Below are 23,195 nucleotides of genomic sequence, written 5' to 3'. Positions count from 1 at the left end.
ATTTGCATGGGTTTGCACTAAGGACTTGGGGGTCTCCACCTTTGAATAAGCCTTTTACTCCATCTGTGCCAGCAGCTACAGAAAGCAAACTGGAAATCCTTCTCAGCCCACCAGCTCCTCCAGGCAGGGACAGGCTCTCCTACTGCCTGTGCTGTCTGTTGAGCCCAGATTTCCAGCAGAGCCTCAGTCCATGGGCAAAGGAAAGGGGGGAAGTGCCTCACTTCCCTCATTTTTGTCAGGGAAGGATTCAGAGCTGTGGAGGAGGCTAGCTGCTGTCCCAGTGACAAATAACCTTTGGAAAGACCAGACCTACCTGAGCAGCCTGTGGTGTCCCGTGGCAGAAAGTCAAGTCCTGTGAAGGGTCTCTCTTCTGGCAGGGCAGCTGGGAAAGAGTAGGGAAGACTCCTTCCACCAAAGGGTCTGCAATGTGAGATCCACGCCCAGAGAGTCCCTGCTTTAAAAAGCACAGCATGAGTTTTCCAAAATCATGCAAGTGATATATGAGAACAGTGTGTGCCAGACACACTCGAGGTTGGTGTTGAAGAACCGAGGGAGCACTTTCTTCCTGAGGCAGCCATATATATCCCACTTATAGCCAGTGTCTGTTAGTGGGTTGTGCATATATGAGGATGCAACTTAAAGCCTTGCTGTTGACATAACCCCACAACTTGCCTTCCTCCTGCAGCATTTGCTTGGTGATTAGCACCTTCCATAGAGTTTCTGACTTGGTTTCTCAGCTGGAGAGTGAGAAGGGGTTTGTGTGTCTTGCCAGATACTATGCTGAAACACCTGAGAGCCATGGACGCCATGAAGAACTTCTCCGAGTTTCGCCAGGAGGCCAGCATGCTCCACTCGCTGCAACACCCCTGCATTGTCTCCCTCATTGGCATCAGCATCCATCCTCTCTGCTTTGCCCTAGAGCTGGCCCCTCTGGGCAGCCTCACCACTGTATTGTCTGAAAACTCCAAAGGTAAAAACAGGGTGACCCTCCTGGGAGAACTCATTCTCTGAGTCATGATAGTGACAAATGGTCAACAATGTTTAAATCACTGCTTCATTTACTGAAGGGGATTTTTTTCCAGACTAGGGGAGGTGGGGGGATGGAATTGCTCTTAAACTGTGCCTTTGGGAACCTAGTAAAAATTGATGCTCAGGATTTTAAAAACTACTTTGGAAGCCTGGATTTTCAATTTCTCTGCAAATTAATAAGAAGTGCATCTCACTTCAGTGCTGCATGGGTAACGCTGTGTTCTTTCCCCTGCAGATGGGTGTCTGGCACTCTACATTCTCTCATAATTATCTGTATTTCTGTCACTGTCAAATGAATGACACTAATTCCTAGATAGGTTGAGGCCATCTGACCCTCTTGGCACCTTGGTTTTGTGTCAACTTTCAGTCAAACACTAATTTTCACCAGAAGATTTAGTGGTCTAGAAGTGAAAGGGTTTAAAAAAAGAATCTTAATAGAACCGTCAGACATGTGTAGTAACACGAACAGTGTCATTTCAAATCGTGGCATTGGGTGATGTTTTAAAAGGTTGTTAGTTATTGCTCTGGAGTTTAAAAGAGAAAGAGACCCAAAAAAAGATGTTATTGGAATTAGAAGAACTGAAGACCGGCTGTTCCTTTGTGCCAGGGTCTTCCTTTGTGCCGCTGGGACACATGCTGACACACAAAATAGCATATCAGATTGTAACAGGCCTTGCCTACCTGCATAAGAAGAACATCATCTTCTGCGACCTGAAGTCGGACAATATTTTGGTGTGGTCCCTGGACATCAAAGAGCACATCAATATCAAACTCTCTGACTACGGAATCTCCCGGCAGTCGTTCCACGAAGGCGCGCTTGGCGTGGAAGGCACACCAGGCTACCAGGCTCCGGAGATCAGGCCTCGAATAGTCTACGATGAGAAGGTAACTGTGGTGTATCCCTGCGTGACAGGGGTGCGTGGCTGGCTTCATGCATGGGGCTGAATTCCCTTACACATGCACGGTGTGCAGCACTAGCTTTCCTGCTGTGGCCTTCCTTGCTCTTTTCTTCACCTGCCAAGGGAGGTTTGTCCTATTTTTTCTCTGTTTGTGCCTCTAGGTCGACATGTTCTCATATGGGATGGTCCTGTATGAGCTGCTGTCTGGTCAGCGGCCTGTGCTAGGACAACACCAGCTCCAGATTGCGAAGAAGCTGTCTAAAGGGATCCGTCCTGTTCTTGGGCAGCCAGAAGAGGTGCAGCTATATAGGATGCAGGCACTCATGATGGAGTGTTGGGACACTAAGCCAGAAAAGGTACAAGACAACCCTCGTGACTAATGTTTTCTGACCTTGTAGCTACAGGGGATCTGGCAGCCCTCTTCATGCTGGACAACTGAGCTTGCTCTCAGTACAGCAGAACAGCTCGGTTGCCCATTTACCCCTCCTACTGAGATGGCCCAGAACTTCTATTGACTTAAATGAGAGTTTTATGAATGAAATGATGGCAGATTGCTGGCCTTAGACATCTGCAGTGACATGAAGGTCACTTGACGTCAATGGCAGTTAAGCTATTGATTTCACCAGGGCAAGACGTTACCCATAATTTCTAGAAACAGCTACAGTAACATGCTGGGAGTGTAACTACAAAGACTTCAAAAACCCTGAGATTATAGAAGGCGGTATGAGGAAGAAAAGTATTCAAAGAATGAGAAAAGGATTATGCTGCGTTATGTTTTTCATTAATTACAAGTTGGTGTTTCAGAGCTGCTGTCCTTCAAACAAAAGTCAGTTTGACTCACTAACAGCTACACACTGTCATGACAGTGGGTCAGCTTCCAAAATTCATAAACCTGAAGAAACTCATCAATAAAATGCGTAAGAAAATCACAGACCAAATCATGGAAGTACAGAAGAGGTTTGGCTTCAGCATCTTGGATACGGAGAATGCTAAAAACCAACGAGGTGGGATTTATAAGGAGAATTTGGTGGATATTTGAGAAAGCGGCAGAAGCATTTATTAAAGAAGGCTTAGTTCTTGGCTCTCTAGCTTTAATAAATAATGATTATTATGATTCTTTTATTTCATCTGAACCTCCAGCTGTCTTATGTGACATATGTCTTTCTCTTTTTCTCTCCTCACAGCGTCCACTGGCCATTTCTGTGGTAGGACAGATGAAAGATCCTACCTTTGCAACATTTATGTACCTGCTATCCTGTGGGAAGCAGTCTTCCTTCTTCTGCTCCCAAGGACAGGAGTACACTGTGGTGTTCTGGGATGGGAAGGAAGACACCAGGTGAGACGGCTCATATTAGTAATTTCTTTCTTTTGTTCTTTTTTCTTTTTACATAAAAATCCTTCAGTGTCTTCACTTATGCCTCTGGGAGGGAGGTAAAGAAGGTGAAAGTGAATTTGGGTGAATGCCAAGGATACAGTGAACTCTGTTTTCCCAAACTCTTTTAATTGGGAACAGTGGTTGCTTTATAAAGGATATTTAATGAGCTTAACTCTGCTTCAGTTAATATGAGGAGAAGATTAGGGCAGTGTAATGATTCATACACACAGGATGAAGCATTTGCACATGAGAACAGACGTGTTCTGCCTTTCCTAATGAGGCCATTTAACACTAAACCTTTCCTAATTGAGACTGCAGTTCCATCTCGGTTCTGCAAAGCAATTAAGCACATGCTTAAATCCTATTGAAGTCATTGAGAGTTAACCACATGCCTGAAGCTGTGTGTGCATCCAAGTGTATACTGCCAGTAAAATGTGTACTATACTGAATAGGCATGTGCTTTAAATGTTATTAAATTGTGACTGAGATGATGGTATTTTGCTCAGCCACATGTGACCCGTGGCTAGTTAGGTTTATTTTTATGGATGTTACTGATTTTTATAGCCCCAGTCTTATTTGGAAACATCCACAAAGTGATATGAATTTTATATTAATGTGTTCATTATTTGTAACCATTAACCTAATGGGAAAGATACGTAATTTGTTCATGAACAGTTTGCTTTGCTATTTGTGGTGCCTGGTCAGTCGTTCAGTGCAGACAGTATAACTGTTCCTGCTAAAACTGGTGAAACACATGGGACTCACAGATGTATTTTGAATACATGGACGTTGTCCAAATATTCACAGCAATATGTCTCAGTGAATCTGCTTCCTGACTGGACAATCCACTTGCTGGACTGCTGAGTAACAAATTACTTATATGTGACAGATTTCAGGATGTGTAATTGCTTGTGCCACAGTTGGTAAAACATCTGGGGCTCGCAGATGTGGTTTTGAATATCCAGTTATTGTTCAAACATGCAAACCCAATCAACTTTCCAACCCCCAAACAAACAAAATCCTTTTAGTTACAGAAATATTAATTAGTCATATTTATAAATTATTTTATCAGGTTACAGATCTTTGCTTTTATTTGGAAGAGTCGTGCTCTTCTGTTTATGTACTAGAATAAGTAATTAAGCCAGATAATACTGAGACAGTGAACTTGGAGAACGAGCACATATTCTCTTGAGAACCTGATGGGCAGGATGGGCTAAGACCTCCCAGCTATTAATTACTGCTATTCAGCTGGAGCTATTTGTCTCACAGCTGAATTATAGTAACAGACCATGTAAGTTCTCCTAATCCGTTTCCACACAAAGTCAGATAGCTGAGTTTAAATCTTCACAGAAGCCATTGTGTATCTGCCCCCTGAGGAAGAACTGTGGCACATCTGCATTTCTTTTCCTTTATGAAGACCATTTGGAGGGGTGGAGAGCCTCGCAGCATCGTCCACATCTGGACAGTCGTGTTATGGCTTGGCCAAAAGTGCAGAGTACTGTCCTGTAGCAGTGTGCAGGCTGAATGTTGGCTGTAGAAAATTGTTATTTGCTCCTTTCAGAAACTACACGGTGGTGAATCCAGAGAAAGGAGTCATAGAAGTGGAGAGGATGAGCTGCCCGGGGATGAAGCTATGCTGCCAACTAAAATTTCAGAATGCCCTTTGGGCTGCCACAGAGGTGAGCGTTGTCTGCACTTCAGCGCCCCGCTCAAGGGGGGCCTCGTTAGAAGGGACACAAGTGAAGAGAAAGAGCCTATTAAATTAGTAAAGCTAAGAGTGTTTGAGACAATGGAGGTCTCAGATGAGCAGCGTGACTTTGCATCTGCTGTCTCTGGGTGTATTGTTTCTGCCTGTTACTTAGCTGATACCTAGATCAAAATCGTGCCTCCTGGTGTTCAAAGCAATCGTGGGAACCTCGGCTTTCCGAGCCGAAACTTTCCAGACTGTAGCCTATCTGTACCCAGAGTTTCATCTGGGAAATGTCCTTATCTGTAAGCGATAAAGGAAGCAGTGAAAGAAACCATGCATTTAAGGGTGGGGTTTTGAAAGAGGCCCAAGGGATTTGAAAGTTGGTGGGAAATGGGTACCCAAGATTTGTGTTCGCTGTGGAAAACTGTAGCTAAAAAAATAAGAGTGAGAGAGCATGGCTGATTTGTCCCTCAGAGCCCCTGTCCTCCCATCAGAAAGGGCTGTGTTAACTGGCAGCCGGTTCTGATGCAATCATTTGACACAAAACAAACAAAAAATAGCTGAAACAAATTGAAATGTTCCTGAAGTTCAGTGTTTCAGAGTGGGGAAAAAAGGCCCCACTTGCTGAATAAATAATTTGTGTTGGTTAATTCACACCACCCTAGTATGGATGCTGTAACTGAGTGAGAATATAGATCTTTTTCTCCCCATAAGAAAAGTAGATATTTGACTTTTTCTGTTCCAGAACAGAGGTAAAGTTCAAATGCTCCAATTTTTTTCATAACAAGGAGTATAGAAAAATTAAAATTAAAAAATCTGAAAGCATTGTATTTCCAGCTTTTTGATCGAAATGAAATGTGTTGCTATTCCTGAAACTGGGTGCTCTATGTCAGGTTAGTAGATTTATGCAGTGTAGAGCAGGAATAACTCCACATACAATGTAATACTAGCTTTCCTTGAATTGACAGATTAATGCAAAATAACATAAAACATGTTTCAATTGTCCTGGCACATTTGGGATTTGTGCAGTCAGGGTTGTCAAATGCTACTTTTATATGTGGTGATAAAACACCTGCAGTGGTGATTTTGGTGGCTTTTGGATAGTGCATATATTGCCCACAGCTCATTCTGGGGAAGGCTGTACATGCTTTCTACCCAGAGACAGGGCAAATGCTCTCCAGGGAAAACAAAGAGAAATCCAGGCTTTGGATATTGGGGAAAAAAAAAAAAAAGTAAAAATTGTTTTTGGAACCAATTTGATCTTGTTCAGGTGTCAAAGTAGGAAAAGCATGAAAGATGATTGAAATTTATAGAATTTGATGTGCTCTTTCACAGGACCAGAAGATTTCTGTGTACGGGTTGCAGGGCATGTGTCCTCTAAAGACTCCACAGAAGGGTTTAGACACTCCTGCTACTGTGAGCTGCTTTCTAGTAATCCCTGTTGTCAAAAAGGTAAGGAGGAACCTAAAGGAAAAGGGGCTTTAGTGAGACTAAGCCATCTGCTGCTGGGCCAAGCTGGCAATTTGTGTGGTTTGTCACTACCTAGTGTTGAAGGACTTTGCAATGCCCAGGAACATTTTGGCAGTGTGAGGAGAAGGTTTCCAGGTCTTTGTGCCTCTGTCAGAAGACGGAGGTTGGGGTAAGAACCTGAGTCAGGAGGCCAAAGCTGGCACTTCCAGGCCTGCTGGGAAAATAGTCAAAATAGATCAAATTCCTCTGCAAGGAAGTTTTCCAGCTGTGTTTCTACATCACTGGAAGACAAGGTTTAGGCTGATCAAGCAAAGGAGAGAGGACATGAAACAGTAACTAGAATAGAGATTTGTTAACTGCTAATGCGGGACTTGAGTGTATCCTAGCTCTTGTACCCACCCTTTTCCTGGTGTGTGTGCATGCTGTCATTTGTGCACAATCATCTTTAATATTATCTAGGCTCAGCCACACTTCTTTTTTGGTGTTGAATGAGAACACTTAGATAATACAGCTCTTACAGGTGATACAGCTCTTACGGGTAATACTCTTATGGGTAATATGATTAATTACTCTTATGGGTAATAACAAAATTTACATACTATCTGTCTAGTTCTGGAATTGCTAGCATCCAGTTACTGGCAAGAGAAATCTGACCATGAATGCCTATTGCGGGCAAGTCTTGGGAGATGTATAAAAACTGTTTTCGGGCTAAATTACCTCCGGTTTGCTTACAGCCACCTCAAGTAAAAACATGTAATTATGTTCCAACATTATGGGTAGCTGTGTAGTTTTTGCAAATGCCAGCAGACTGGTATGTGTCTAAAAGCTCAATATGGAGCAGCTCTCAGAGCGACAGTGGAGCTGTTTTATACCACTCTGCGTTATTGTCCATTTCTGGCTCGTTTGCTCAGACTGCTGCATCGCTGCAAACTGAATCCGAGGCAGATGGTTAGTGTAAGGTGTACTGCTGCACTTCCAAACATGGTGTAAGTAGGACTGAAGTAGGGCATAGAGCTAAAGTTGGCACAGGAGTAAAACTCACCCGCCGGGAGGCTGCATCTGTCGGCTTTCTTTGGCTCCCAGACCTGCAGCGTTTCTCCTCCGTGGAGTTTCATTTCTGATGCGTAGGGCAAATTTCTTTTTCATGCTGCCTGAGGTTTTGTCCAGGACAGTCGAACGAGTCTTTCACTTTCAGCTTTTCCACTGTCATACAGCTTGCAAAGCCATTCCTTAGGGGTTACGAGTGGCTTTATGTCTCCTGGTTTCTATTTTCAGTTTGTGGCTTGCCTAGAAAATGTCATAAATAATGCCAGGCCCTACAATAGTAATATTGAGTCTAGACACCTCCCTTCCTCCCCCGCCCCTACCCAACCTTCCAGAAATCCACATCTCTTCGGCGCACTCCTTCTTAGTTTATTGGACTTACTTTTTCCTCTCTCCTTTCTATGAATGAGTTTGGCAGTGAAATAGCCAGAGCAGCAGCCATAGGGATGTGCAGACCAGGTTGGCAAGAAGCTAAACCATTTTTCGAAACAGCCAGTTCTTCCAACAAAGCTAAGTGGAAAGCTTGCACTTGTCAGACTCACTGTACGGCACAGGGAGCTGTATCAGAGTTATCACACAGTCATTATTGTCCAGTGGAGAAGAGAATTGCTCGCATTTCCCTGGGAAGAAAGCCTTTAACTGATGAGATGTGAGGTAACTTGCAGTCAGCGAATTGCCGAGGGATGTTGCTGGGAAGGGGAATTCTTTACGACTGCCTTGGGAAGACTGATCCAAAAGAAATAGTTTCCAAAACTTGGTTTCTCATCCAAAGGAAGCATCATGGAAATTTAAAAGCAGCAGAGAGGGGCCCAGAATCCAAAACTCACCCGCCAAGGAAAAGTCTTGTACAATTTAAGCTTTTTTGTTGCATGCTTTCTGTCACCAGTATCATTGTTTTTGGCAAACAATACAATTTTCAGTAAATTTTCCTTCGGAAAAAAACCAAATAAGCAAACAAACAGGTTAAAAAGAGCAAAACAAGATGCTTTCTAAATTGGTTTGCAGCATTCTTACAAAGAGATGTTGAGGGAGAGAGAAATCTGAATGGGTGCAAGCCTCTGGCCTCTTGCAAAAACCTGGAACACATGAAAACAAAAGCTGCATTTAAAGGCTGCAGCCTGCCGCGGCGTTCAGTGCCAGCAGTGCCAGACCCTGCGGGGAAGAGAGGAGGAGGTGACCGAGGCTGTGGTGTCGGGGGCTGTATTTTATTTTTTTTTTAACCTGCTCGCAGCAGCCATCCTGGCGGCTCCGAGCCTTGTGCTGTCCTTAGCTGCGAGGACAGGACGTCTGGAGCCAGCTCATCTCCTGCACATCACATACCGTCACAGCCCTGCTCAGAGGCCTTCCTCCCTGGCACAGCGGGACTTCTGGCAGGACGGAGACTTCAAATGCAGTTTTGTTGCTGTGTGTTTTTGTTGGCTCTTTGTGGAGCCCAAATGTTGAAAATGAATTCTGAGAAAGTTACTTAAGGTTTCTGGAGGCTGCTGCCCTGCCTGCCTTTGGTCACTGTTGTAATACCCTGATTTGGAGAGTTTTGCCTGGCTGCCTGGCTGCACCAGCACCTAATAAAGTCTGGTGAGTCGGTGGCATCTGTGGGTGGGTGGCCTTTGCTGTGCTCTTCTGTGAAATGGGTCACTCCCTCGTCTCGGTCAGGCGAGGAATGGCAGGTTGAGGGCATTTCTCAGCATGTGAGTTCCTACTCCTCATTTCTTAAACAGATAACAACCGGCTGGGTAGAAACAGGTCCCGATAGCCAAGGTAGTGAGTAATAAGTGCCCCAAAGTATAAAATATCTTCCAGATTTGCTTCCACCATTGTGCTACTCCAGACAGGCTAGAATTTGGCAGAGTCAGTATTGCTGGTAAAGCTGGGTGGGGATCACTGACGCAGCTCTGCCTGGTTATGGTGCCGATTGCTCAGTGCTGGGGAAATTTGGCCTATGGAACCCAAAAGGGAATCTGGATTCTGTTCTGCAGTAAATGACACTAATCAAAGAAATCAAAGTATTTTTTTATGAAAATTTTTTTGTGTGCTTGGATAATTCAGCATTTTCAAATCAAATGAGACAAAATTATAGAGATCTCTGAAGACTTTAATAGTGTCCTGTGTCATGCTAGGAGCAGTTCAGGTTGACATACCCACATTACAGTTAACTTCAGATGTTCCCATTTCAATTTAAATTTTCCATTTTTAGTAAGAAATACCTATTGTGCAGAGTCCTTTGGACTGAAGAAGTTGGACCATTTTCACCAGAGCAATGTGGGTTGTTCTGCTTTGTTTTGTTCTGTTTTAAATAATTGAACTCCTTTCCAAAGAAGAAGTAACCCAAAACCCAGCTTGTGCAAAGCATCGTGCCATCTTCCAACCTACTGATGCAACTCCCTGGCAAACCCCTATCCAGGAGCCTTTGCACCAGATCCACATGGCAGTTGGGACATGGCACTGAACACTTCAGACCATTTGGGTTTCTTTTAATTAGTGGTTAGAGAATTGGGACTGGACTGAGTTAAAGTCCAAGTCCCATTTCACAACTTTCCACTTGCTTCCCTAGTTTTTCCCATTACAGTAAAATTGTGCCGTGGTTTGGATTAGTCATATGGGCTCAGCACACTCATGGGTTTTACTCATACTTTGTATGCAGATGGTGTCTTTTTGTCCAAGACTCTTAATGAGCCTTGCAAACAGTGCTATCGATTAAACTAATGCTTACCCCTACGCTATCTGCCCCTTGATATATCAGAGCTATTCAAGATACTGATTTTGGCCTCTATGGACTTCAGCAGCCTGGGAGCTGTCTTCTAGGCCTGGCACAGCCACGATCCCTGGAAGGGCACAGGCTTTCCCTTAATTTATGAGCAGCAAGGGGTGGCACCGCATCCCCATCCCATCTCACGGAGGCTGACAGCGTCGCTGGCGTCCCAGGCACACCAGGAGGCAGGGCTTTCCGCCGTGCCCGGACTGCGGAGGGATGAGGTTGTGTCGGTTCAGCTGGCAGTGCTCTGTCTGGTTCTGTTCATTTTGCTTTGCTTAGTCCGGCCAGATTGTAACAACAGCAAGAAAGCCCTGGGCAAAGGGTCTTTTTTTAGAATTTATTGCTCCATGGAGAGGAAATAGGCCTTTGAGGTAGGTATTGTTTTATCTGCTTCACAGATGGGGGAGTTTCTGGTACAGACCCAAGGTCATGGGGAGTTTTGTTCCCAAGAGATCCATTCCCCAGTCTTTTTAACAGCATTTTCTACTGCTGTGATGAGCTGGAGGGGTCGGAGACCCGGCGAGCCATGGCCTCACCAGCTCCTGTCCACGGGCCGTGACAGTATCCATCGCAGCAGTGCCGCAGAGCTTGACGCCAGCCGCTGCTCCCGCAGCCAACACATCTGTACCTTTAGGGGCAGGTTTTTAACTACCTGCAGAATTGTTCATGGCACTTGGCAGCCACTTTGCTGAACTGCTGCTGCTTCTGTGCCCTTCGCTGGGATGTCTGTGAGCTGCCAGGGATCCCAGACCCAGAGCACGTCCTTGGGAGGAGCAGTTCTGTCAAAGGAGCAGACATCGTATGCAGAGTGATCACTGTATGCTCTTGCTGGCGAGAGGATTGTCTCCCTCTTTCCGTTTTTACTTCATTTCTTCCATTCCTCTCCTACCTATACTGATAGCAATAGCTTTACTCCTTTTTGGAAATGAGCCGGGTTTCTACAGCTGGATTCCTAGGATCATGATGGCTGTCTCTGAACATACTCCAGCTTGAATTTGTTAACCTTCGAGGCAGGCTGCCAGGTCTGTCTGTCCTCCCTTGCCAATAAAGAGAGAGGTAATACTGGGTGAGAGGAGTATGCCTCTGCAGCAGCTTCTATGTAATGACTTCTTTTTATGTTGCTGTTATCGCTGAGTGATTTGGGGTAAGTTACTAGTGTACTTGCAGGATTGTAAAAGGCAGCCAGAGCCTCTGGGATAGAAAGCTTTTGTATTGCAGAGAAGTAAGGAATCTGAATAGCGAATCTGCTGTCTTTCTTGCAGAACTCATATGTGGTGCTGGCCGGCTTGTCGGATGGACTTGTAGCGGTGTTTTCAGTGTCCCAGGGTATCCCAGGGGACAGCTGCTCCTACCTGTGCTCCCACACAGCAAACAGGTCCAAATTCAACATTTCTGATGACGACCCCCGGCAGAATCCGTACCCCGTGAAGGCCATGGAGATCACGAACAGCGGAGCGGAGGTCTGGTACAGCAACGGCCCCGGCATCCTCATCATAGACTGCGCCACGATGGAGATCAGCAGGAGGCTGGAGCCCTTCAGCCCGCCGTCGGTGATCACATCCATTGCCTGCAACTCCGAGTGTCACGGGGAGGAGGTGGTGTGGTGTCTGGACGATAAAAGCAACTTCCTGGTGATGTATCACGTTACCACCTACCAGCTCTGCGCGCGCTACTTCTGCGGAGACTGCAGCCCCCTCAGAGACATGTTTACAATCCAGCAGCCTTCGGCAGCCATCCCAGCTACAGCACCTCTAAACCACAAAGCGATGGAGAGTAACCCGCTGGCGGACATGAGCATTATCTACAGCCCAGAGGTTGGCACCCAGATACTAAACCACCAGGACTCGCTCACAGATTATTGCTCTGTGTCTTCCTACTCCTCCTCGCCTCCTAACAGGGTAACCCGGTGCCCCTCCAGCCTACCCAGCTCGCCCATGAGCTCTTCCAGTGCACCACTCTCTGCAGATTTTGAGGAGCCTGACAAATTTCATGAGCTGAAGCCTTCCCTGGATCATGATGCTGTGCCTGTGGGTGACAACACGCAGCATCTCCAAGCTGTCAAGATTCTTCCAGTAAAAGACCTCATATGGATCCCCAGGTAAGTGGGTCATTTATCAAAGCAACTTCATTAGAATCCCTCCTGGGCTGAACATGAGATTAGCTCAGGCTAATTGAGGAGCTTTTGCATTCCCAGTATGATTCACCTGGCCAGAAAGTCAAATTACCATTAAGAAATTTTGCTCCCAGTACAATGGTACGTCAATTTTCTACCCCTTTTTAAAGATATCTTGTGTTGAGCAGAATGGCTACATCTAAGATCTTGCCAGATTGATTTCAGCAGAATGAGAAGGTGGGTGGTAAGACTCAAAGCCCTGTTTCCCCAGCTACTGAGGAAACAAAGAACAGCAGGCAGCTTCCTTGCTCAGATGCAACCCTGGCAAGTCCTGTTGCCTCCTGTTGAGCTGGTGGAAACCACCGGGAATCTGATTTTGCCTGTCATGGGGGCTCTCACTGTGGTGGCTTCAGGATGCCCCTTGGTGGCATTGCAGTGCCCCATTCCCTGCAAAGGGTCGTGTAACTGCAGGAGGGATTGCAGCAGAGGGGATGGATATCCAGCATGGGTCCTTCTCAGCTGTCATTAGTCCCCATTGCTGAGTACCTGTGACATCTCCCTCGTTTCTCTTCTAGGAGAGGAGGGGACATCATCGTTATTGGACTGGAGAAGGAATCCGGCACCCAGCGGGGCAGAGTGATTGCTGTGCTGAAGGCTGGGGAACTGGCTCCCTACGGGTGAGGCTGACTGGGCAGTGCCCATCACACCAGTTTCTGCGGGCAGAAGGGGACTGGGTGGTTCTGCAGGCTGTGGGGGCTTTTGGGAGCTTCCTCTTGGCTTCCAGGAGCTTCCTCTTGGCTTCCAGGAGCATCTGAGAAAGTCACAGCCGGAGGAGATGTGTCTGCTGGTCGCCCATCGCAGCATGTGCGTGGTCTTAGAGCGTGACAGACGGGGAGGGGAAGGCACTGCCACCACGGTCTGGTCTCCAAAAGCCACAGAGACCAACTACCCCTGTAATGAGACAGGCAGCACTGGCTTGCACAATGCGATAAACGTCGGTCTGATCCTGCCTGGTGCTGACTCCTGGTGCTCTGGGGGCACCTGGCAGAAGCTCGCTGGAGCTTGGCAGACTCAGGCCCTGCGTTAAGAACAAGAGGTGTATTTATGCAGAGTGCGGTGCTTGTCTGTGGCTGCATTCACGTGGGTCAGGTTGACGTTCTGGCTCTAAATGAGCACCTTTGTGCTGTCGGCAGTGACGGGCCGGGGCAAGGCTCCTGGAGCACAGGGGAGAGCAGTTATATACATTAATTTAAAACGTTTCATACAGCAAACGAGAGTCCAAGTAAATAAAGAGCTGCTAGAGAGATGGGGGTGTTCCTGCTGATCACTTAAATACCGGTCTGGGATTGTACTATTTATGTCCAAACAAATGGAGGTTAAGGAGCCCTAAGGATTATAAATGATCATTTATTACCACTGGGCAAACACAAGAAGAGATCAAAGTGTTCTTGCCATTCCCTCCACTTGCTATCTAAGTGTCTTTATCAGTTAGTTGGGGGTAGAGTATTCTCTTCATTCTTCACAGGTACTCTTAGGCTAATTTGGCTTTACCCAGATTACATGTGGAGTTAAGGTGAAGTGACAGGGCCATCCCAGACTTGTCCTACGTTGCTGTCTGTCAGCCTTGGCTGGGTCAGGCATGGTGGCTGTTGACTCGCCCTGTTTTACCAGCAGGATAAAGACCAACTGATAGTGCCTGACTCCTCCAAGTGCAGAGCAGAGGAGGGAAATGGCTTCTTAGGGGCAGTTTGTGATAAAAACCAGCTGCCAAGGACAGCGCTTGCTGCCAGTGCTCCCTGTCTCGGGGCCTTTCTGGGGAAGTGGTTTGGGGCCAGCCTTCCCCCATCTGCTATCAGTGGTAGAAAAGCCCAACAAGGGCTGGACTCTCTCCCTTGAACCCTGCAAGGACAAAAGTGTCACCTTCTGCCTGGCCACCTCCCTCTGGGGTATCTGCAGGGCCAGCTTCAGCCACTGTTCTTTGATCAGGTAACATGCTTGGAGACCACGAAGGGAAGCACAGGCACTGTGACACTGTCATGCAGGATGACTCCTGCACGAACCTTGCGGACCCCAGGGCTGTTGCCGTAGCCCTGCCTGCTGCCCGGGACAAGGGGCTCGTGCCCTGAGCTGGCAGAGCTGGGCTCCATCCCGCTTCCACGCCGTACTTCAGGCTGCAGAAGCTCTCGGCAGCCTGTTAGCGGTGGCACGATGGAGCTGTTTTGAAAATGCCCAGCTGGCAGCAGGCAAAAGAGTCTGTGCTTTAGCAAATCGGGAGATTAACAGCAACTTCAAAATGTCGTGGCAGACTTAAACACCCACCTTCACGTTTAGGCACCTGAATCCCTTTAAAAAATCTTTTCCCATGTCACTGAGCCGCTTGCTTTTGCTGTGACACCATTTCTGATCCCTCTCTTTGTTACGTTCTCCTTTCTCAAGGATTTGCAGCTTATAAAAAGAGATTCGGTAGCTGGAAAGGAAAACTTGTGAGTCAGTGCCTCCCAGCTGGGCGGCGGTGTGCGGTGCTAGCAGAGCTGGTCCCCGCTGTAATGCCCTTCTCTGCTCTGTTCTGCCTTTCCCAGGGTGCTGGTAGATGCTGCTCTCATAGCAAAGGACACAGTTGTGTGCTGCTTTGAGAACGAAAACATGGAGTGGTGCCTGGCTGTCTGGAGGGGCTGGAGCGCCAGAGACTTTGACGTTTTCTACCAGGCCTACGAAGAGCTGGGAAGGCTTGAAACCTGCATGCGAAAAAGAAGGTAGTGGTTGTGGCGCTGGGAACCTGAGGCTCGACGAGAGACGGAAGCGTCCTGCTCTGAGCGCGCCTGGACTCCGAGACACAGCCCCGGAGAGGGAGGGGACGGGGGGTGCGTGGGGGGAGCGTGCGTCTGGTTTGCTGCTAAGGAGCACTGCGGGGTTCCCGTGGCTGGAGCCCCGGCAGGGCTTTCGGGGATTGTAGAACCCGGTGTGAGCAGGGCAGGGACGAGCCCGGGGGCTGGGGCCGTCTCTCCGCACTCTTGCTCTGTCACACGCTCCCCTGCACTAGTCGAGAGCAGAAGGTGGAGGTGGCTGCAGTTCTCATGCCTCTTATTTCCAGTTTCTTCTTCCTCGTTTTGAATTCCTTCCTCACCTTCAGCATGCCCTGGCTGCTGCTGCTGCTTTTATAGTGTGTTTTGTCAGCCAGGAGAGCTCCGTTAACCTCGGCGGGCTCTGTCCTGGGAGCCTCAGCACGTTCCAGTCCCCACTGCCTGCTGGCCGGCGGTGCGGCTGGCTGCGGGATCCTTCACCCTGCTCCGGGGGAAACGCATCTGCCCGAAGCCCTGGGGCTGCCACCCACATCCCTGCAGGGCTGTTAGAGGCTACTTCAGGTGTAGCCCCTGTTGTAGAGACATCCGGGTGTAAGAACCAGCGATAAGCTTTGGCTGGCCACTGCGTTTCTGGTTCCTAAAAGCTATTGTGGTACAGTGTTACTGTGAGAGAGCTAAAATAATCTGCCAAGAATACTGCACAATCTCGGTAAGCGAGCGAGCTATTTAATTGCACGGTTGCAAAGTCAATTGTAAGTAGAGCTGATGATACAAAGCAAAGCCATTTGGTTTGACAGATACTTCCTGGTGTAAGGAAGGGAGCCCTGTGACTGGGAAGGTTTATAAACTGTCTTTTCTCCACTCCTCTTGGTAAATGCACTCTGGAGTATCGGGAACACAATAAGCTTAATTTGCCTGTGTATCTGTGCAGCTTCCACTCACCACAGCATTTATTTTATCTTCATTAGTGGCCTGGGATGATGTATTGGCTCTGAATACAATTGCACTTAGTTATCCCAAGCATGTACAGCAGTGTAAAAAGTGAGCCTGGCTAAGCACCCTGTAAAAAGGTGTACAGTTTGAATTTTGGACCTTTTTTTTTTTTTTTTTTTTTTTTCTATCCCAAGAAACTTGTGTGAGCATCGGCAAGGCTGGCCAAGGCCGAATGGGCAGGTTAACCCTCTGGTTCACATTTCTGTTGCAGGCTGCTAAAATATCCTTCTTCAGAAACAAAGCGTATCTTAAAGTAAACCAATTTCTCCCCACAACGACACTGCGTTGGTGGCACTTTTTATTGGCAACCCACGCCTGCATCAGCTGCGGAGTGTTCAGGGTTTGCAGCGCCTGATTGAAAGGTGTGTCCTGGTGAGCACAGCCTGAGTCGGGTGTACAAGTACAGTCTGTCTCCTGCCCCTTACCTGTCTCTGTCCCCCTGCGGCTCCTGCGGCAGCAGCTTTGCTCTCCCTCGCCAGGACAAGCTCTCCCACCTGCTGTCTCACAGGCAGGGAGGAGATGGCTCAGCCCGTTGCTGCCGCTGTGCATTGACAGGCATTGTCAGAGCTGCCCGAGAGCTCATCCTGACCCCAGTTTAGCTGTGAAATAGCTGTGTCTGTGTCAGGGCTAATTAACTGCATTTTCCCTGAAACCGTGTCACCCACCTCCCAGGCCTGCGCTGGCCACACACACCTCTCACCTGAGCTGGGCTTTAACCACCTCACGGTCGCGTTTTCCGGGTGCCAGACCCGCGTGTAAACACGCATGTACTGCTCTGTGATGCTTGAAGCCCCAACGGGCTATAAAACGGTTGGTACTTTCCTTCAGCCTTGCAGGTTTTCTTTGAGAAAACAGTATCTGCGAGAGCCTCAGCACGCACTTATCCTCCCTCGCCAGCAGCCCCAAAGTGCCTCCAACGCCGGCGTGGGGTCGTGCCCCCCCACGGGCTCCCCAGCACCCACAGGGTCAGCTGGAGCTTCTCCCAAACCTTCGGTGGGCACCGGCCGAGGCCCCACCACAAAAGGGGCTTTGTTCTGCTCGCCGCCGCGCGCTCCAGGGCCGTTCTTGCGCGCAGCCGTCACGCACACCCTCCTCCCCCAGCACACCGAAACGTCCCTGCGCCAAAAACCTGCTGCCACCTTCTCCAGCTGGGTCGGGACGGTGGGAAAGAAGCAAATGTCGCTGCACGGGGGGCAGGGGAGGTCCCTGCCACAGGGATGGGAGCGAGGGTGTCCCAAAACCCCTGGGAACACAGTGGGTCGGTTCCTTAAAGAGGCTGAGAGCCTGAATGTTGCTACCCTGGAATCAGGACAAAATCCCCCCCCAACCCCTGCTTTCAGCAAACCTGAAACCTCGTTAGCACAAGGCTCCATTAAGTGAGCAACACACGTGCTGCGGGAACAAATCCCAGGAGTAAAAATAAACAGGAATTAAAATTAAAAAAAACCAAAAAACAAATGACCGGCTCAAACCGTTTAAGTGAGATTTCAATGCTCGTTCCGGCCGCACTGACTGCAGGGCCGGGTGAGGGGCAGCCTCCATCCCTGGGGAGAGGGATGGGGTCAAGGCCAAAGGCAGGAAAAGCCCTGAAAACTCAGAAACAAGGGGCTGCCTCAGCCCCCGGCACTGGTGGTAAGTCCCTGTTACTGCTGCTTGGCCCGGGATTGCTGCCTATAGCGCGGGCCTGTATTTTAGTTCAGCTTCTAACAATAAGCCCGAGCAGGGGCCTGGAGGGGGTTTATTCCTTCAGCTGCTGGAGGAGAGACGAGAAACCAGCTCAGTTTTATTTTGTCAACGTCAGGTCCCCCCCAGCCCCTCTGGGAGCAGCGGGAGCACACTGAAAGGGCTTGGCACTGGGAGGGAAACGGATGCTCTCAGATGAGATTAACTCCCCGCACCGGCAGCGGGAGGACGGCGGGTGCCAGGGCCGTTAATTACTCGCTGAGGAAGCAGAGACACACAGGACCCGCCACCACCGGGATTAATTGAGCCATCAGTGCTGGAGCCCCCGCTCAGCCACGGCTGCCCAAAGCCCCTGGCTTCGACCCCACACCCAGCTGCCTCCTGCGAGCAGGGAGCCGCACGCTGCGCCCCGGTGTTCTTCCCTGACGTGCTGGGCTGTCCTTTACCTGCTTTAAAAGAAATAAAAATAATTGCTATATCTGGACAGCGGTTCTGGCTGTCTCTTGGCTGTTATTGGGGCAGTGAGTGGGATGCAGGGTCAGGTCCTGTGATGGAGAACAACTGCCGTGCCCCATACCCGGGTCCTGGTGGGGCTCAGGGCACAGCCTGGATGTTTTGGAGGTGGGTGTGTGTGGGGGGGTGTGTGTGTGTGATGTGGACACCATCTCCATCTCCAAGGCTCCACATCCTGGTGCTCGCTCGGGGCATTCTGGGGACTCAGCACAATCCCCCAGCGCTGCGGGCCCACTGGCCCCGCCAGCCTGGGGCTGCCCGAAACCAACCGTCTCCTCTGTGTGCAGAAAAATGGGGCAGCATTAAAGCTAATTCTGCTAGAAAATGAAAGAAGGGCCGGTTCTTTGCCCCATTGCTCACACTGTCCTGGGCAGTGGGGTGCAGGATTGGGCCCAAACACCTGTGACAGCTCACGGAGCAGCCCAGCACCCTGGTCCTCGAGGACCCAGCTGATGGGATTACACCTTGTGGTGTCATCACCAGGCACAGCCCTACAGTTAATCCAGGCATTCCTGTGAAAAAAGCCACAGAAAGGGCAAGTTAACAGTATTAAAAGTTTCTCCAGTCCTGGCCAGGTAAAATAACCTTGGCAGAAAATAGGTGCCCTGCGTGGTGCTGCCCTGGTCGGTTCCTGCTCCCCTTTGTGCTGCTACCAGAAACCAACATGAGCATGAAAACACCCTGCACTCACCCCTGCCCAATGGACCAGGCAGCTCTTTGTGCTTTTCAGCCTTAAAACTCTATTTTCAGCTACATTTTTCTGAGAGCTGGATGATGCAAGTTTTGTTGTGTTTTTTTTTTGTCCCTTCTCTGTTACCTTCAACATGCAGGGAAAAAAAAAGTAATATATTAGAGCAAAACCCACCTCTCGTTCCCTGGTGACAAGCGTGGGGGCAGGTGGACCTTTACACACCAGCTGGATGCTCCCCCCATCCCACACTGCACCGAGGGCCCTTGGCTTCAGCCTAAGGAAAAAATAAGGTATTCTTTTTTTTTTTTTTTAAGGGATGTGGGGAAAGGGGCCATGCTTGCTGCTTTGTATTCTGCTACTGAAAGGACAGAGGAAATTAGTTTTCTTTAAGCAAACTTTAAAGGACAGGAAATATTGTGACTATTTTGGGCTGCCTGCCTGTCCTCGGCTTACCCCAGGACCGTGGCGGTGGGATGGGCAGCACCGTGGGGCTTCGGTGGCTTACCCAGCACCCTGGCCCTGGCTTTGTTTTACGAGGAGAAGGCTGCTGCACTGCCAGGGCAGGTGGCTACTTTTCATCACCAACACCTAACAAAATGACACCAAAATTAAAAAAAAAAAAACAGCAAACCCCCTAGGAAAGACCTGTTCACAAAGGACAGGGTTTCCAGCCAGGTTTGCACAGCTGGGTCCCTCTCCGTCCCATCCCTGGCAAGATGCTTCTCTGCTGAGCTCGTCCCTGATTTTTTTTATTTCTCATCTTTTTGTGCTTTTGTGTTTACAGCAGCACCTCGTCAAGCTCCTCGGAGCTTCAGGTCCTGCTAATTGCTCCTTCATGCCAAGCTGTGACCCTCCTGTTCCTTCCCCTGCCAGCACGGGCGGAGCCCTGGCACAGCACCAGCTCGCTCGGTGCCACCGTCCCGGTGCCAGGGCTGGACTGGGGCTGACCCGTCCTCAGACGCTTGCAGTGCCCACATGGACTGGGTGAGTCTCCCTCCACCCTGCGAGCGACCTGCTGTCCCCGGCCCTCCCTGTGCGGCTGCCGGTCCCTGTTCACCCCCAGGGCCCTACACTGGCACTTCATGGGGATGCGCTGACTGAAAGGAGCATTAAGGCGGCTGCATCCTGCCATGGGGCCCCACTCCCTGTGAAAAATATTAGCCATTGGAAGCTCCTCTATACAATTTCATCCTGTGTTGTTTTTTTTTTTTTTTCCCCTCTGTCTTTTGACAATAGGGTCTTTTACACAGCACAGCCGAGGAAGGCGTTTGGCTGGGCACAAAGCCCCCCGCCAGCCACCGGTGGGTGCTGCGGGGTCTGGCTGCGGGTGCTGGCTCTGGGGCTGCGGTGCCGGGGCTGAGCCCCCACCCCAGGTGCAGGATGGGTGTCCCAACCCTGCACGCCGTCACCCTGGAGTCTGGTTATTGCACCAACAGCAATTTGGGCCGGTTTCCGCACTGTTAAACACTTCAGCGTCATCTTCCAGCCCAAATAAACCTTCCTCTGGGGACTTGGTGGTCTGACCTCTGGGAAAGGGGGTTTCCCTTTGATTTCCACCACACTGATGGTCTGCCCCTTATGGCTGCAGCAAGCAGGGCCCCATGCGAGAACAGGACTTTTAAAATTGTGCCAAATTTTTCCAAATATATAAACCTGCCTGGTCTTCTTACGCAAACACCGCCCAGCTCCTCTTGTCTATTTGGTTTCCGATGGAGGAGGCAGCAGCAGCCATTAGTCAGCTCTGCCACAGTCCACAAGGCAGTGGAAAACAATACCGGTGTGAAAACCGGATCAGCTTTGCCCCAAAACTGCTCTGAGAGCTTCACATGAACCCATGAGCAGAGAAATTCCCCAAGAGAGCTGTGGCAGGGAGCGGGGCCAGGCCCCAGAGGAGCTCGAGCACCGCTGCCGCCACTGCTACCACGTCCAAAGGCAGCACGTATCCATCCCTGCTACCCTCCTGCCTCCCAGAACAAACCCAGGGGGAATCCTGACCCCAAAGGTCCCACTGCACCAAGGGCTGATGCAGCTCCCGCACAGGCTCCTGACACGGCTCACAGCTGCTCGGAGAAAAAGCAATTAAAAAATATTGGGTTCTTTTTTTTTTATTATTTAAAAAGTCCTTCCCACTGAGACTCACACTTCCAACCACCATCTGCATTTGGACATTAATTACCTTTGCTGTGTGGGGAGGGGGGGGGGAGGCTGCAGCCTGGATGAGAGCTGGGGGGGATGGGGATAAGGGTGGGGACTGGGATGAAGATGAGGATGAGGCCAGGGATGGGGTTGGGGATGGGGATGGAGGCTGAGATCACCTGAGGCAGGTGCTCAGCAGCAGGGGAACCACAGACAAGCGGGTTTTGGCAGTGGGCAGCCAGCCAGGACACACAACCGCCCCCTGAGGCTGCATGTCTGTGGCAATTCGAGTTCCCCAGCACCATCGGGTCCTGCCCCGAGCCGCCCTGGCTCCATCATCTTTCATTTCTGAGCTGCCTGAACCGCTGCCCGCAGAGCCAACGCCAGCAAAGCAAACAGCCTTTATCTGCCCCGTATCGCAGCGTGTTTGCTCTGGAAGTTTGTTTTATCATGGAATTACTTTAAACTGTGCCCTTAGTATGAGCCCTTTATTAAAAAGTCAATAGAGCACAAAGGTGTTGTTATTTTTTTGTCTTTTTTTTCTAAAACAGTCGGCGAGGGGTGTAGCAGGACCTGGACAAAGTCCGCCCAGAACCCTCAGCTGCGCAGTGGGGACCCCCAATTTCCAAGACACTCAAGCCCAGCACACTGGAAATGTTGGAGCTGATTCAGGTCAATTAAAGTTGAGGTTTTTATTGAATTAAAGTGTGAAAGTAAATACAGCCAGCCCAGTATTCAGTCTGTTATTTTTTTGATGTTAATTCAATTTTTTTCACCCTGCTCATAAATGTGATTTAAAAGGTGGTAGAGATTCCTGGGCTGGAGGAGAGCCGGGAGATGGGTTTTGGAGCTTGGAAAGGACGCAGACGGGTTTCTTGCACCTGGGAAAGCGTCGGCAGCAGTTTGGACGTGAGGAATAAAAGCGCTTCTGGCAACCGCAGCCAGGTGAAATCCAGTAAAAGAGTGGGGGAAGGAAACCTCCTGGGATGCGGCTGCACTGCAGCTCAACATGCCTTGGCTGGGGAGTCTAGGATGTCTCCAAGGCTGCCCATGCCCCGTGGACCTCCAGTTGGGACCAAAAAAACCTGAATCTGCTCCAGTCAGCGCAATAACTCACACTGAGAGCGTGCAGACCTGGGTACAAAAGCATTTGTTTAAAATAGGTCCTAAGGTGGGCAGCGTCCCACCAGCCCAGACATCACCACGTCCCAGAGCGGAGGAGGAACAACCCGGGGGGACCTGGAAGCATCTGCCCCAGGCAAGGCGCTAACCTGCTCCATTTTTAATTCCTCTGAAAGATTTTCTTTCCAAAAAGCACTCGAGTGAGGCTGGCGGTGGAAGCAGAGTATTTTTAGCAAGTATTCATGCGAAACAACTTAGGCTAATAATTTGCAATGTAAAGTTAGAGCTTCAACAAAAACTCAGACTAAGCAGATTTGGGGTCAGTGGGACTTTCTCGCTGATTTTGCTGAAAGGAACCGTACAGCCAGGTCCAGGGAAGCTGCGCGGAGGCGGGAGCTGGTCACTGGTTTTTCAGGGCAATAAAACCCCACTGTGCCTAAAGGACCAAAACTTGAAATCCTTCCATGGACTGTGACTCTGCAAAGTTACATATAAATATTTAACCTGTAAATAGTCGCATCAAGCACAACTGTCACTGAAAGTACAGCGCCACCCTTCCCAGACCTGTGCTTTCCCCCATCTCCTTTGCTTCTTTTTGCCATCACTGATCCTTGAGCAAAGAAATGAGCTGCTGGGAGGGAAGTGCTTTTAGAAAACAGTGGTAATAAATCCAGCTCCCCCCCCAGTGCCCCACCCTGAAGTTTCACATGCCGTTTAACTCCAGTGACTGATGAACGTTCATGAACAAAGAGCCAAGCGTGGCCTCAACACCCCAGCTCGAGACTCACAGTGAATTCTGGCCACTCCCCCAACAGCCCATGGGACAGCCAGGCTCTCCAATCCACCCCACAAACGTCCCTACCAGGAGGAAGGCCCAAGGCTGG

General features: G+C 49.3%; 1 protein-coding gene across 1 annotated transcript in view; it reads left to right on the top strand.

The window, feature by feature from the left end:
- LRRK1 (leucine rich repeat kinase 1) overlaps positions 1 to 18,338 on the top strand; it is an 80,309-nt gene extending 61,971 nt beyond the window's left edge. The window contains exons 25-33 of the mRNA XM_074837603.1: positions 773 to 970; positions 1,637 to 1,914; positions 2,090 to 2,284; positions 3,113 to 3,264; positions 4,865 to 4,982; positions 6,329 to 6,445; positions 11,522 to 12,357; positions 12,948 to 13,049; positions 14,952 to 18,338. Coding sequence (XP_074693704.1) covers positions 773 to 970; positions 1,637 to 1,914; positions 2,090 to 2,284; positions 3,113 to 3,264; positions 4,865 to 4,982; positions 6,329 to 6,445; positions 11,522 to 12,357; positions 12,948 to 13,049; positions 14,952 to 15,129 — 2,174 coding nt within the window. The 3' untranslated portion in view covers positions 15,130 to 18,338. The remainder of the gene's footprint in view (positions 1 to 772; positions 971 to 1,636; positions 1,915 to 2,089; positions 2,285 to 3,112; positions 3,265 to 4,864; positions 4,983 to 6,328; positions 6,446 to 11,521; positions 12,358 to 12,947; positions 13,050 to 14,951) is intronic.
- Positions 18,339 to 23,195: the final 4,857 nt, after the last annotated feature.

The sequence above is a fragment of the Strix aluco genome, chromosome 12, assembly GCF_031877795.1.
Source record: "Strix aluco isolate bStrAlu1 chromosome 12, bStrAlu1.hap1, whole genome shotgun sequence".
Taxonomy (NCBI): domain Eukaryota; kingdom Metazoa; phylum Chordata; class Aves; order Strigiformes; family Strigidae; genus Strix; species Strix aluco.
Note: the sequence above shows the minus strand (reverse complement) of the source record. Positions and strands in the feature narration are given on the sequence as shown.